The sequence below is a fragment of the Gymnogyps californianus genome, chromosome 18, assembly GCF_018139145.2.
Source record: "Gymnogyps californianus isolate 813 chromosome 18, ASM1813914v2, whole genome shotgun sequence".
Classification (NCBI taxonomy): Eukaryota; Metazoa; Chordata; class Aves; order Accipitriformes; family Cathartidae; genus Gymnogyps; species Gymnogyps californianus.
In genome coordinates, this window is record NC_059488.1 from 3,641,817 (window position 1) to 3,656,214 (window position 14,398).

The 14,398-nt window shown below is 43.4% G+C and overlaps 1 protein-coding gene across 1 annotated transcript in view; it reads left to right on the forward strand.

Annotated features, from left to right (window-relative positions):
* The window catches only part of PAPPA (pappalysin 1), a 183,625-nt gene that overhangs the window by 61,996 nt on the left and 107,231 nt on the right, over window positions 1-14,398 (forward strand). Inside the window, exons 5-7 of the mRNA XM_050908005.1 lie at window positions 58-250; window positions 6,764-6,885; window positions 12,420-12,927. Of these exons, the coding sequence (XP_050763962.1) occupies window positions 58-250; window positions 6,764-6,885; window positions 12,420-12,927 (823 nt within the window). The remainder of the gene's footprint in view (window positions 1-57; window positions 251-6,763; window positions 6,886-12,419; window positions 12,928-14,398) is intronic.

Below are 14,398 nucleotides of genomic sequence, written 5' to 3' on the forward strand. Positions count from 1 at the left end.
TCTCTTGCTCCCACCTTATCTCCCTCATGGTTGATGTGGCTTCTGTTTTAATTTCAGATGATGACTGCACCGACTCCTTCACGCCCAACCAAGTGGCCAGGATGCACTGCTACTTGGACCTCGTCTATCAGAGCTGGCAGCCTGCGAAGAAACCGGCTCCTATTGCAATTGCCCCCCAGATTGTGGCTCGGACCTCCACCTCTGTCACCCTGGAGTGGTTCCCACCCATTGACGGCCACTTCTTTGAAAGGTGATCACGTGCTGCTCTGTACTCTTGCACTGAATTGAATGGAAAGGGGAGAAATAGGGGAACAACTCAGGGCCCCACTCCAGGAGCGCAGCTTTATCATGTGCTGCGCTCAGTCTGGATTAAGGCTCTTTCCTAAATTGGTTCGTACTGAGGAGGTTATTGATCTGTTTTCTGCTCTTCCTTTCTCAGTCTGTAGCACTCAGTTGAGGGCCATTGATTTGCCATGTAAAGGGCAAATCTTTTTCCATATGTTATGGGAGGAATTTTCAATCAACAATTCTGGCCCTGTGATTCCTGCTGTTATTGCTGCTCGCAAATACCTGAGGGCTTCAGCTCTGCCTGCATGTTCCCCCCTCCTCCTCTTGCAGGTTTCCTTTGCAAGGACAAAGTGAATCTTGTTTCTACTCCCATGAGAACACAGAGCTCATGGGCAGCGGAGTCGCACAGGGCAAGGAGGTGGCAGGGCCCTAGAGAGGGACAAATGCTGCCTCCTTCCCTCAGCTGCAGGTCTGAGATGGGAATTGAGCAAGGCAGAGTCAAAGACCTAAAACCCTGAATATCACGCGAGTGTCATCTTGCTGCACCCTAAGTAGAGCATGTAGGTCAGAGTATGTATGTGTTCATGTCTGATAGGAATGCAGCTATGTGGTACGAATAATGAAAAATTAAATGAATGTAGGGCTCTGGACAAGAGTTGCACCACATTGCAGTTCATAGCTGGAGCAACTCTACCCCAGGATGACCTGCGCAACTGGGTAGTTCATCTGAAAACTCTTACGCAGCGCTTGGATCAGCCGCAGGAGCTACGGGAGTCCTAGCAGAGAACTTCCTAAATGATTGACCTTCTCGCATTACCATTAACTCGCCTTCTCTGTTTGCATTTCTTCTCCACTTTTTGCCTTGTTATTTTATAGAAAACAAACTTCGAGTGTCCTTCAGGACGGTAGCAGTACATATCACAGGAGGCTGAATTTACAAGCATATTAGCACCCAAAGAGCTGTCTCAGCACTGCTGCTTTGTTTAGTGAGAGCACCTTGAAAGCCTCTGCCTCCACCAGGGATGAAACTCCTTCCAGCGCTGCTAGGACACCATGGCCATTTCAGTGGCCAGCTTGCACTTTATCTGAGTAGGCGGATAGCTGTTATTTTCTGCTCAGATGAGATTTTTCCACCTTTATTGCAGATTAATACAGGAAGGGCAATCAAATCATATTAGGAGTTGATAGAGAGGTCTTGTGCTCTGAACAGTGTTTGCTTTAATTGCAGTTTTGCAACTGAATCCTTTTATTCCCTACGTGTGAAAAGGACTTATATGAAGTTCTGAAAATTAATTCAGAATTTTTTAGCCCATAATCATTTTTAGGTAAATTAAGTTTCTCCGATTTAATTTAGATTTCAGAAGATACTTATTGTGTGTTAAATAAATACCATCTGCCTTTTAAAACACATTGATGCAGAGTTAATTGTTATGTAACCGAATATGTCTTTATTACATATTTCTTATAACTCAATCAATATGTTCTTTAATAACCCCTAGTTAGTTGCTTCTTAAATAACATACAGGGGATAGCCTGCTAAATCTAAAATTTCATAACAGAGTTATCGTATGTTAAATAAATAGTGATTTTCTAGAAAAAAAAAAGTCCTTTGGGTTTTCAAATCTGTGTGCTCAGTATTACTGAAGAGATTTAAAGAGACAGCCTCAACTACTTTGAGTCCAATTCCTTGTTAAAATGAGATTCCCAATGCTAACAGCTATAGAAATGTTCCTGTGACCATTTAAAAATGTCACTGAAATATATAAATGATCCTATCTAAAACATGCCCAAATTTCTGGTATATTAATCAAAACAACGATGATAGTAGTGTTACAGTGACTAATACTGGAAAAGCTCACGTGCTGAACTTCTAGTACCGACGTGTCCAGCGCTGCTCGGCTAGAGATACATGCCTGTATCAATTTGTAAAATTGGGTCACTGTGCAAGACAAGTAGGAGGTAAAATTGGCCAAGTATAATCTTATCTGCGTGTGGGAATACTGTAAATCTTTGCAGATATTTTTACACAAAGTGCACACCATGGCCCAAATTTTACTTGCCTCACTTGAATGAATAAACTCATTCACTTCAATGGGACTATTCATGTAAAAAACAGAAGACTGATACTCAACTGCTGAGTGCCTTGGGCCTGGTTTCTAATGCACAGGGGCCCCTTCCATGCTGTTTTGACAGTGTAAAAGGGCCTTAAAAGGATGAATGGCTCTGGCTACATTAGCAAGTATTGTGGCCCAATATAAGTAGATCTCTAGCGCAAAACAGTTGTTAATGAAGACCTGACGTCAACACTGTAGGGGTTTTGGGGGGGTGCTTTCAGCCTAGCTCTAGCCTGGCCCCATGGCATCAGCAGTTGGAGCACATCAGGTGTGGTCCTGGAGCACATCTCCACTCTGGTTTCAGGTAAAACTGGGTGCAGCTTCCACGTTCCAGGACTGCTCTGAGTGCTGTAAGAAGAGTTTCACTTCAAAAGCTTGCTCCTGATCCAAATTACAATGCTACTGTAGGCGTACTCAGTGTAACTCAAGTTCCTTTTACGTCCCTTTTATTCTCTAGAGCTGTGCATATGCAGTGACCTCTGCTTAATGAAAGTCAGGAAGGGAAAATTTAGCCTTGTGTTTAAAAATGTAACACTGGGCTGGCTGTATCTGTGGGTGAGGTCCTGACAGGTCTGCGGTTGAAGGAAGATGAAGCATGGAAGTAAAGACCATGTGCCATTTCCCTGCTTAGATGCAACTTTGTCACAGGTGCCACAGCATAAGGGGCTTTTCTCTTAGGGCCTCAGTTCTAGGAATTACGTGATTAATTATGTGGATTTGGAGACAGAGAGTAATGCTAACTCATAGTTCTTGTAAATTTGGGGTTGGCTGTCCTGTGTCCTCACACCTTGGCAAGAGTAGCTACGTGAGCTATGCACAGAAGTAAAATCTTCCTGACAGACCCTCCTTACCTGTTTGATGTCTACTATATTACTCTAGAGAGTCATTTACCTGCACATAAATTTGCCGACATGTGTTTGACCCTAAAGTCCAGCAGCTGGTTGAGCTTCTAAACATCTCTAATAATCAAATATATCAAGAACCAGCATTTCTTCTTGTAGCTACTACACACGGGATTGGAATACTTACCGTTCTCCATCCTCCCATTAAAAAAAAGCATGAAAAATGTCACACGCGTGTATAATAATACGTAATAATAAAATAATAATAGAGCCAACAAAACAAGTGAAAACAAGTGAGAAAAAGAAAACTCTATTCATTTCCTGACTGCATCTATTAGATGCGTTCATCTGCTGTCGCTAAGCATCCATTCATGCGCCTCCTGTTTGATATGCGTAGGCAGGATGTAAACAGTTATTGTAATAGGGCTCTGCAGCAAATTCTGCTTGGACAGAAAACTTTGAATGCATCTGCTCTTCCAAGTTTTCATTGAGGTGACAGCATTAATTTCCATGAATGTGATGCTATCTCATTCTTAGCACGCAAATATTTCGGTCAGTATGGTGTCCCAGATCTAGATGGCTGGGCTTGATAATCGCTTGCTTAAACCTTGCTGGAAAGTTTCAGTGCCTTAGAGGAGAGAGCACCGATTCTGAATTTCAAGTAAGCAGATACAATTTAGTCTGAAAACAGGCACTCTTTACTGAAAGGAATGACAGATTTTTACTGGGTTTGAGTTGCCCACTGAACTGGTGCTGGCCCTGAAGAGAATTGTCTGTTTTTCACTAGTTATCTTTAGATTTTGAATCCACTTCACTGAAATATCATGCTGTAGGAATGAATTCCTCCTGCGCTCTGAACTTCATAAGCTGGAATTTCCCCAGTACTTGGCTTATTAGAAAACAGAGAAGCCTAGATTTTCCATTACCCTGCACTTTGGAGAGTCATGTGCACCGGTGTATAAGGTGTCAGATGTGCTATCGTTCCTAATTAATAGTGTTTTGAACCAATTTACGCTCATTTTGTCTTGATGTCAGTGGCTGCATTAGGTGTAAGGATCTGGCTTAGATTTTCATAAGCCTGTAAATGCGATTCCATAATTAGTTTTGACATTCATGGCTGTTTGTAGGATTTGTTTGCAAGAGTCTGCAGACCAAAAACTTTAACCCAGGAGTCATCCCCTGTGTAACTCCTTTCAGCCAGTGGAGTTACATCAGGGTTGAGTTTGGCTCCCAAATTGGAAAAGTAAAAAGAGAAAGTTTGCTCATAGCCTTTCCCACATGATGCTCCTTGTGATTTCTCTTACCTCCAAGTCCTTGCTGGTAAAAGGAAATGTTTGTCCATAAGCCTACAGTTTTTTCCACCATGGCAGCCTATGATGAAATTGTATAGCTGCTAATTTGAGTAAAAAGCAGTCCTAATTGTGGAAACTTGGCTTTCAAAGCCCTGTCCTCATCCAGGACCAAGCGCTAATGCAGGAGTCTCTTTGTAGAGAAACTGAAAGATTATTATTGCAGGGACTTCTATCCTGACTGTTGGTGGATGTGTCTGAAAAACAACTGCACAATAATAATTCTACGTTCTGATTTCTCAGTACCTTTTATTCTGGATTCTTGAATTTTTTTGCATATATTATTTAGGCAAGCTGAGTTAGACACTTAAGCCACTGCTAAATAGACAGCTGAGAAATGAAATAGGGAGGCAGTGTCATACCAATAGTGCAGGTGGGTGAAGTGAGACAGAGAGAGAAGTTATTCGCAACGTGCCCAAATTTGTTCGTTACCGGCATTACACATTGTGCAAGGAAGAGGAGGGCGCCTTTGCCTCCCTCTTCTTTATTCTACCCCATTGCCACATTTTATTCTTCAGATGTTTTCAGCAGGTGCATCCCTTTCTGCACTGTCTGTGAGTTCAATCATTTACCGTCCCTTTGTAGGGGCAGCTGTGGGCCATATTGAAATGGATACGAGTTTTACCACCGATTTCATTCCAAGTCCCCCCTGTTGACAATCCCTGCTTCCGCCTAATTAAGCCAACAGAAAGTTGACTTTCAGATAGATCCCTGTCAACAAATAGGAGATGCTAAGCTGTGGAGCAGCTGAGCGTGTGTTGTCCCTACCGCCAAAGGGAAAGGAGATCGCCCAGCCTGGGAGGGCTGTGAGAGTAAATTTACAGTCCCGGTGTCCTTGCTGAGGATCCAAAATAACTTCTGCCTGAGGATCACAGTGCCCTTCGCAAAGCAGTGCTGAAATAAATCGCGCAATGGGAGATGGTTACAATTTGCATAGCTGATTATAATAATTGATGACTCAATCCATACTTACTTGTGTAGCTTATAGTACACTGTGTTACATACAAATTGTTTGCCTAAAACTTCTGTCCTTTCCTAGGTGCATTTAATCATAAAGATAATTAATTTTTTCCTTTCATTTTGAGTGGGCAGCGTTCCTTAAAGCAGAACAATGAATTCTGAATAATAAGCGACTCCCTGGGATGACCACACATTCTGGGTCGTACATGGTTCCAAATTTTGTGACCCCAAGGAACATAGGGCTGAACTGTGTGAGTTGCATCTTCAGCTGATATAAATCAGCTTAATGTTATGGAAGATATTAGAGTTACTCCAGTCTACATCAGCTTAAACCCTGATCTTGTGAATGTATTAGCAAAAATATTTGTGAATCAGTGTTTAACTGGGTTTTCCTGTTCAACCACTTCTGCTGATAGTACTTTATTGACAGTAGCTGGTATTAGATGTATTGTGTAGGTGAAGTAATGTTGGCGTTGGGCAGTGAAGTACCTTTCTTAATGCCATGTCACGCCGTCTGATGGTGTGGAGCCATAAGATGTTCCAGTTCAGAAAGAGCCATCCGCTGGTGCCAAAGCTGCCAGGTATTGAATCCAGTTTCCCCTGCGAAAAGGATTAAGGGCATGTTCTTTTCTGGGTGTTCATAACTGACCCCTTTTCCAGGCCTGTGATACACCTCCAAAAGCAGGTCCTTGCATACTTAGCAAAGCCATGCTTCGCAGAGCAATTCTGTCTGATGTTCTCAGAGCCTGGGACTTTACCCTCTCCTCTAATCACCAGTAAGCCCAAGGCCTCCACAATCCTGAAGATACTACAAGTTCAAGCAATAAATCCATGGTGGGAGCAGAAATAGATCTGAAATCTCCTGAGGCCAGTTTCTCTGCTCTAACCACTAAGCAACACGTATTTTCTTTTCTCGGGGTTTGATCCAGTTGTAGTGCAGGGGAAAAAAAAAAAAAAAGATATAGCTGAGCGTGATTTCACAGGTTGCTGTTGTTTTGTGTTGGATGGCGGACTCACAGATGCTGTCTACACAGGCTGTTAGCCCAAACCTACAGAAGGTCAGCATCAGAAAACACTCTTGTCAGTGCCTTGAGAAAAGAGGGTTAAGTGGAACTGAATTCTAAGTCTTATTGGTTTTAATATAGTTGAATAAGCAGCTCATTCAGCTGTTACTAAGTTGGTGTGTTTTCCTGTTTTCCTGGCCTCCTAGAGAAGTGGGATCAGCATGTGATCTGTGTGCGGAAGGAAGAGTCTTGGTGCAGTATGCCTTCAGCGCCTCTTCTCCGATGCCCTGCGATCCCTCGGGGCACTGGAGCCCACGGGAAGCAGAAGGTGAGTCACAGGACTGGGGACAAAGGCGTGGCGGGGGAGAAGATGGGCCGGAGCAGAAGGAGAGCCACAAAGACAGTGGGAAAATCTGGGAAAGAGTGACTGATTATACCTGTATGTAGCATGAACAAAACTAGAGGACAGATGAATACACTGTGCCCTGAAGTAATGCCACTGGCTGAAATACCTGTGTTTTGGCCCCCATGTCCTGACCCTGCCCATGAATTAAGTGAATTCCGGGAGCTGAACCTGAATTTCAGAAAGCAGCGGAGTGCCAAGAAATGCTGACCATTCATATCTGCCAGATGAATTCCTCAGGGGAGCTGTTTACTCCTTCTACTCCAACTCCAAAAGTGAAGAATTGCCTGATTTCTGCCTTCGCTTGCATTGAATTGTAACGGGCTGCACCAGCAGACGGGCTGAAAGGAGTGGAGATTGCTCTTTGGGCAAGTACTCTGCAGCATGAACGCAGGTGACTACGTCACGTCCAGTCTAGTTCAGGGTGTTTTGCAAGTCAAACTTACTACTCCTCTTAGAGCACGTTGGAGGGAGAATGGTCTGCAGAGCTGGTCGTACAATGCCATTAGATCTCCATCATTAACTCTTCTCCATACGTGCCTTCCATCACGTAAGTCGGTGGATGTGGTAGAGCATATTTAAGATTATACCAGGCAGAGGTCAGTAGTCACAAGTTACGGTTTGGAAAGAGCAGGATATTATTTCAATCTGTCCATCACGAGCTATTCCTTTGGGAGCAGCACACTCTGGGCCCAGACTTCACTGTAAACACAGAGGTGGGCTCAGTGAACTCAAAGGCCAATCCCTGGATTTTGCAAACTCATTATACAAATACCTCCTTACATTAAGGGCTTGTCTGTCCTGCAGCTAGAGTACGTGGGAGTTATTCTACAAGGAAGATTATTTGTAAGCTAATATGGTGATATATGCAGTGCTGGCACTCAGGAGCCCTCCCTAGTCCTAAAGTCAGCATGTGCAGCAAGCTGCATCCCTGCTGCGTGATGGGACAAGATGTGTGGGCAAGTGTCCTCTGCCCTGCACACCCATCTCCCAGGGTGGGGGCCCAACAGGGGTTGTGGTTCACTCCAACTGACCCCCCCAGTTTGGACGTCCAAGGGCCAAAGCTGCCAGGCAGAGCGCAGAGCGCGCCTGCCCTTTGGGTGGATGTTGTTCAAGAGCTTCCACCTGGGAAGCAGTGCTCCAGCTACGAGTGTGACTGGATTATCAAGTAAACAGGATTAGCGCAGTTTGGATCGCTTGCAGTAGTAGTGCAGGGTGGAAGGTGGAATTTCCACTTAGCCAAGGATTACAAGACTTTAAAATCTGGTTTCGTTTGGAACAAAACCTGAAACTTTTGAAATTCTCCATGAAGGAAAATTAAAAACAAAAAGTGTTTAAGGCTGGCCAAAATGTTTTGTTTAGCTCATGTAATTCCTCTTTCATGAACTTCGGTTAAATTATGACATTTGAAAATATCTCCTTTTAATACATAATCTATGGCAAAAGCAACTTTTCCTATCAAAATTAAAAGTGTTTCATAGTGCAAAAGTGAAATTATTTCTTCCAAAAATGTCAAAACACAACATTCCAATATTGTTAGAACTTTCTTCCCATGTTCTATTCCAGAATAAAATTTTGGGCAAATAAACCTAATTTTGCAAAGTGTTTTGATTTTGAAGGAATTGCATATTCCATTGAGATATGCAGTTCTGTCAAAATTTCTCCAACGAGCTCTGATTTGAAAACTTCTAGATCTCACACGTCTTGCCAGCGGCGTCATTCCTAGAGAAACTAAGCTACTCTAAGATTTATTACTCAGCTGCATTTTGCATTTAATTTCCTCTTCTTACAGTGTGTGCCTGCATGTTCTTAACTATGAAGGGTGCAGTCTGATCCTTATCTGTCTCATTCAATTGCTGTTGTGCCATTGCTCTGGAAAGAAAATTTGGGAATCCTGTCCTCTTACTACGTTAATAAGTTGTCTCCACTTCAGGGTAGAAAATACACCAAGTGTACGGCATTTGTTGCTGTGTAATTTTCTGTCATCACTACCACACTCCCTGACATTCAGGATCTCTGCCTATTTGCACTTGGTCTGAGTTACAAATAGCACAGTTAGATCATTGTCTGGCTTCTTTAATTGTCTATCTGTGAGTACTCAAGCATGCAAGCTTTAAATTCACTTTCTGCAAGCGTTCATGTGTGTAAATCTCCACTGCTTGAATGTTCATGGAAAGTGAATACAAAAGAGACATAAGCATGGCCAAAATGAACTCATTTTAAAATTTGAGACGACACTCATGGAAAATGTTTCGTAGTACTCATCCAGCTTCTTACCAGAAAACCACATTTCTCACGTGTCTCTGAAGCAGCTCTGAACCTGGTTGGTCTGATTTCATTTTCCTGACGTCTCACAGCATTGTTACACTGCACAGTTACGCCAGATAGCTGACACCAGCTGTGATCTGGACTACGTGTAAGCCGTACCCATTGCAAAACTCTGCCGTGGGGACTGTGTCCTTCCTAGTGCCCTGCTTGTGCCCGAGCATGGTGGGGTCCAACCCCACAGGCTGAGATATTTTGTGCTTCTTTCTCAGCCAGTTGTGCCCCTTGCATGAGGGGCTGTTTGCTCCTTGGCAGTGGTTGTGGGAAGGCACTGGAGATCAGGCAGTTCTGATTTACTCTTTACCTTCACTGTAGAGTAAGAAAGCTCTAACCTACCTGGATTCTCACCAGCAACACCAGCTAGATAAACAAACCTTACAGCACCTCCACAACTTGGTCAAAGGGGTTTTTTATACATGAAAGGTGATTTTGGCTCAAACCCAAGTAAGTACCTTTGCTTACTGTGCAATATATGCATATATCAGTCAATTCCTACTGCCTGGCTCACTATTGACTGAGAGAAGTGTGAGAATATAATAAAAAATGTTGCTGCCTTAGGCTGCTGCAGTGCCCTGCCTTTTCCGGTGGCCAATATTTCACTCGAGATTGATTCATTCTGTATTTGCAAGTGGAATTGTCTCAGCTGGACATTAGAGTCCCACTGGATGGTTCCTTTGTCTTGACTACCTAAGCAATGTGGCAGGTGAGTTGTAGTTGTGACAGCGGCTGCATCCCGAGAGGCTGCTGATCCCAGCTGGCCTCCCCGTACAAGTGTGTCAGGTCTCTGTCCATGTGCCGAGGCAACGGAGGGGCATTCATCCCAGCCTCTTCACTGAACTGCATGATGAAGGCTTGTGTTGACACACCAGGCTGTGGCTGTGGCCGACGTTTTGGGGGAAGCCTCCCTCCCAGCCTGCCATCCCTGGAGATGGGATTTGGCTTATCCTCACAAACCTCACATTCACATTTTGTGTTAGGCAAGACGTGATGTGTGAGATGCTGTTCTATGACCGATCTTGCTGATGATCTCGTAAGCCAAAGGATTTTCGGAACCTGAGTGCACAGGGACAGAATAACTACTACATCATTTCTTTTTATATACAAATATTTGTAATTTTCATAGTATTTACCCACCTCTAGAAATCTAGAGTTACATGGAATAAGGTTTCCATCCTCTCCCACAATTAAATGAATGTTTCTTACCCAGGTCTAAGTGTTTGATGGTATTTAAGAAAGGGTCTTTTTATCTCAACTTCATTGAGGTTTTTAGTCTATGGATTACTACAATCAAGCTCCCATTTTGGGGTAATGATCTGCATTAAACTCCCTGGAGGCTGAGTCCAATTCATGTAACGCCAGGGATCACACCCTGATCTACCAAAACATGTAGGTTTATTCACTTTTTAAGTCTTACAGAGGCCTTGAACTGGCAGAGGTGAATTAGCAGGAACCCAAGTAGAGACCACTTTTGAAAACACACTAGGCTGTGAGCCATTAATCAACTCCATTTTCCTGTCTGCGAGATGGCAGCGATAAGATTCACAGATCTTGCCAAAGCCCTCTGAGATACTAGGGTTAAAAAACACCTTCTTAGGGCTGTGAGTCTGTGAGAGAGTCATCAGAGGGCCCAGCCAAGCACATGCGGACGGCAGCGAATGTTGTGAGATAACGTGAGTCGAATGGGGTATTTGCTACTCAGAATGATTATACGCAGTACTTGCAAGCTTGCCAGGGGGAAAGAACTTGAGCGTGTTAAATGGACCTCTGGCTTTCTTCAAAATATATCGCTGCTGTGGTCTCTCCAGATGCTGAGGTTAGTGGCATTCCCGCTACTCTGTGACATGCGAGGAGGAGAGGAGGGCTATGGGATATGTGCGGGTGAGGGAGAAGCATTACAAGTTGTGCATCTGCAGGACAATTGTGTTGGATCACGGGGAGGACTGCCTCAGATACCAGAAAATCTATTCTGCATCTGGGTTCATTTGGTATGAACTGGAGAATTCCCTGTGCTGTTTATCCTTGACAAAAGAGGTACATTTCTAACACTTCACTGGATCGCGGACAATAAGAATAACCTTCACACATTGCCCTTTTCTCTTTAAATTAGTAGTGATGTCCTGTTTGTTCATGTTTGCCCAGTGCTTTATCTTGCTCAGTTGCAAACAGCTGTGCTCTTTTTTTTCTCTGCCTTCTCCATTTCTCTCCTCTCGTTACCTTTCTTTATCTTTACTTTTCCCTTTCTTCTTTTCGGTACTTTGCCTTCTCCCTGTCCTGCTTGCTCCCTTTTCATGTGATTATTTGGGAAGGAAGAGGGAATTTATAGCTCTCACTGGATTCTGTTACCAACTGTTCCACCCATCTGACCTCTCTGGATCTTGCAGTCCATGACTCCGTGCCAAATTGTAATGTTACCATAGTATTTGGGAACCCAGCAAGCATTGTGGCTTTCATTAGTTTTTAGTAATACCTCCCATGTAGTTGAACGTAGCCAACGGTGAGAAATGTAAAAGTACAAGTGCCTGTTGTTTCATCACGACGAGCGCAAAGAGGCAGCTCAGACCTGTGCTCCGTGTGCCTCCAAAAAAAGAGGTCTTGCACAACATGCTAGATTAGCCCGTAAACGGCATAGGAGTTGCCCCTCAACAGCACAGCGCAACAGCTTCTTGGAATCAACAAAAGCTCTTTTCTTGTCTTTGTTAAAGAGAAAAAGGTTGTATTTCAGAGTGAGAGGCAAGGGAATAAATAGGAGCATGGAGGTGAACTGAAGGCAAAGTGACTCTGTTTATCAGGTAAAGTACCAAGTGGAAGGGGTAGAAAATATCATTGTTTGGCACAGGGGAAGGCACTAGAAATAGGAAATACAGGACCATATGCAGTGGCACAGTGTGTGTTGTGTGATGTCCAGTCCAGCTGGGGACTTAAACTGGGTTTGCGTCTCTCACCTGGCCAGGAGACATCTGCATTATATTCCTCGTCTCCATGCTGGCCATGCCTGTTCTGCTTAAGTAAATAATTAGTTTCCTGGACAGATATGCTCTCCTGCCACCAGTTTGTCTTTCAAGACTGATGCCAATGATAACCTGTGTTCTCTAACTTCTTTTGTGTCCTATCTTTGCTTCCTTCTTTCTTTCCAGGGCACCCTGATGTTGAGCAGCCTTGTAAATCCAGTGTCAGAACATGGAGTCCCAACTCGGCAGTCAACCAGCACACGGTGCCCCCAGCCTGTCCCGAGCCTCAGGGCTGCTACCTGCAGCTGGAGTTTCGTTATCCCCTGACTCCAGAGTCCCTCACAGTCTGGGTGACATTTGTTTCCCCAGACTGGGACTCCAGCGGAGCAGTGAATGACATCAAGTTGCTCACCATCAGCGGGAAGAACATTTCTCTCGGGCCGCAGAACGTCTTTTGCGACATCCCATTGACCATAAAGCTGGATGCGGGACAAGTGGGCGAGGAGGTGTACGGGATCCAGATCTACACTCTGGATGAGCACCTGGAAATTGATGCTGCCATGCTGAGCTCTGTCCCCCACAGCACGCTGTGCGCGGACTGCAAACCCATCCAGTACAAAGTGGTTCGGGACCCTCCTTTCCAGTCTGGATCTCCAGTTGTCATCTCAAACCTCAGCAGGAGATTTGTCGACACGTAAGTACTGCTTTCCAGAGAGCTGAATAGACTTGTTCAGAGAAAAACAATAACCCGTTCTCATCCTGTTAATGTTCAGCATCACAATTGATTGTCAGGATTTTGAACTAGATAGATGTACCAAGTATCACCAAGAAAGGATATTCTCCTAGTTTGTCTCTGGAACCAGGAGCATCACACTCAGGTGAAATAGCCTGAGATTTCACGGATAGTTTTTGAGAAATTTCCAGGCCAGTTGTGCAGAGACATGACATTCAGGCTTTGCTTAACCAGAAAAGATATTGCAAACTACCTGAGCTATGATAAGTTAAATGTTTAAGATAACCTAAATAAGGACCTCTGGAGTAACATGGTCATCATTTCCTTAGAAATCTTTTGGAAGTAATATTTTGATGGAGAAGGATACAGAATGGCTTTCAGTGCTGGAGCACCAATTAAATGCTAAAGAAAGAACGCAAAAGAATACACTTGCATGTTCAGGTATATAAATATCTTTTAGCCACTTTCATTTTCTGCTTTCATGTATCACTAAAATTGTGTTGGAGCGGGATTGTTCTAACATAGGAATGCACTAGTTTGTTGTAGGGACTGAGTTTCATCCCAGATGCAGTTAAGCTCATCTAGTCAAGGAACTTACGATTGTTGAGGAAAGTCCAACTTCAAAATATTTAACAATTTCAAGGAGATCCATGATCTACCCATAGGCGTTCTGCAGCAGCAAGAAAAACATCTTTTGCATAACATGATTCCCTGGAAATGATTCACTCATCTGTGGGAACAACATGAAGCTCTTCTGAAAAATGAACACCAGATAAAAGGAAACCTGCTCAGAAAACTGCACTCTAATTTAGAAAAGATGATCTAATTAGTACAGCTAATACCAAGGAAGCATACATCATTATGGTCTTCCAAAGCATATTTAAATATAATAAAAATGATTAATTAACAATTCAGAAATCATGAGCTACCATCCCTTTCATGGCCCAATTATACAGCTCAGAAGATGCAAATTGTCCCTACGGATTCAAAAATTCAAGGTAACTAAAATAGTGAATATAAAAACAAGACCCAGGACATCACTGAGGTTCCTCATGTGCTGAAAGTTAAGCATGTGCTTAAGTGCTTTCTTGGGTTGTAGCCTTGTTCCAACAATTGCTGGCACTTAACATGAGATGAATATTGGCATATTGGAAACATGGAAAATGGTGAATTTTCCCATGGTTTTGCTGTGAAAGCATCTTTGCCTGAAACCTGGCCCACTCTCATTGGAAAATGGGACTGGTTTGGTTTGAAATATTTGCATACCTTAGCACAAGTTCCCACAGAAACAGGTCCAGTTTTGAGTTCATAACAAAATGTGAAAATAAAAAAAAAGAAAAAAAGAAAAGCCCAAAACATAACTTGTATTCTGAGTTCTATTCCCTTGTCTTTTATTATGATTTTGTGGGTCACTTCTAGCTTATAGCTAGCT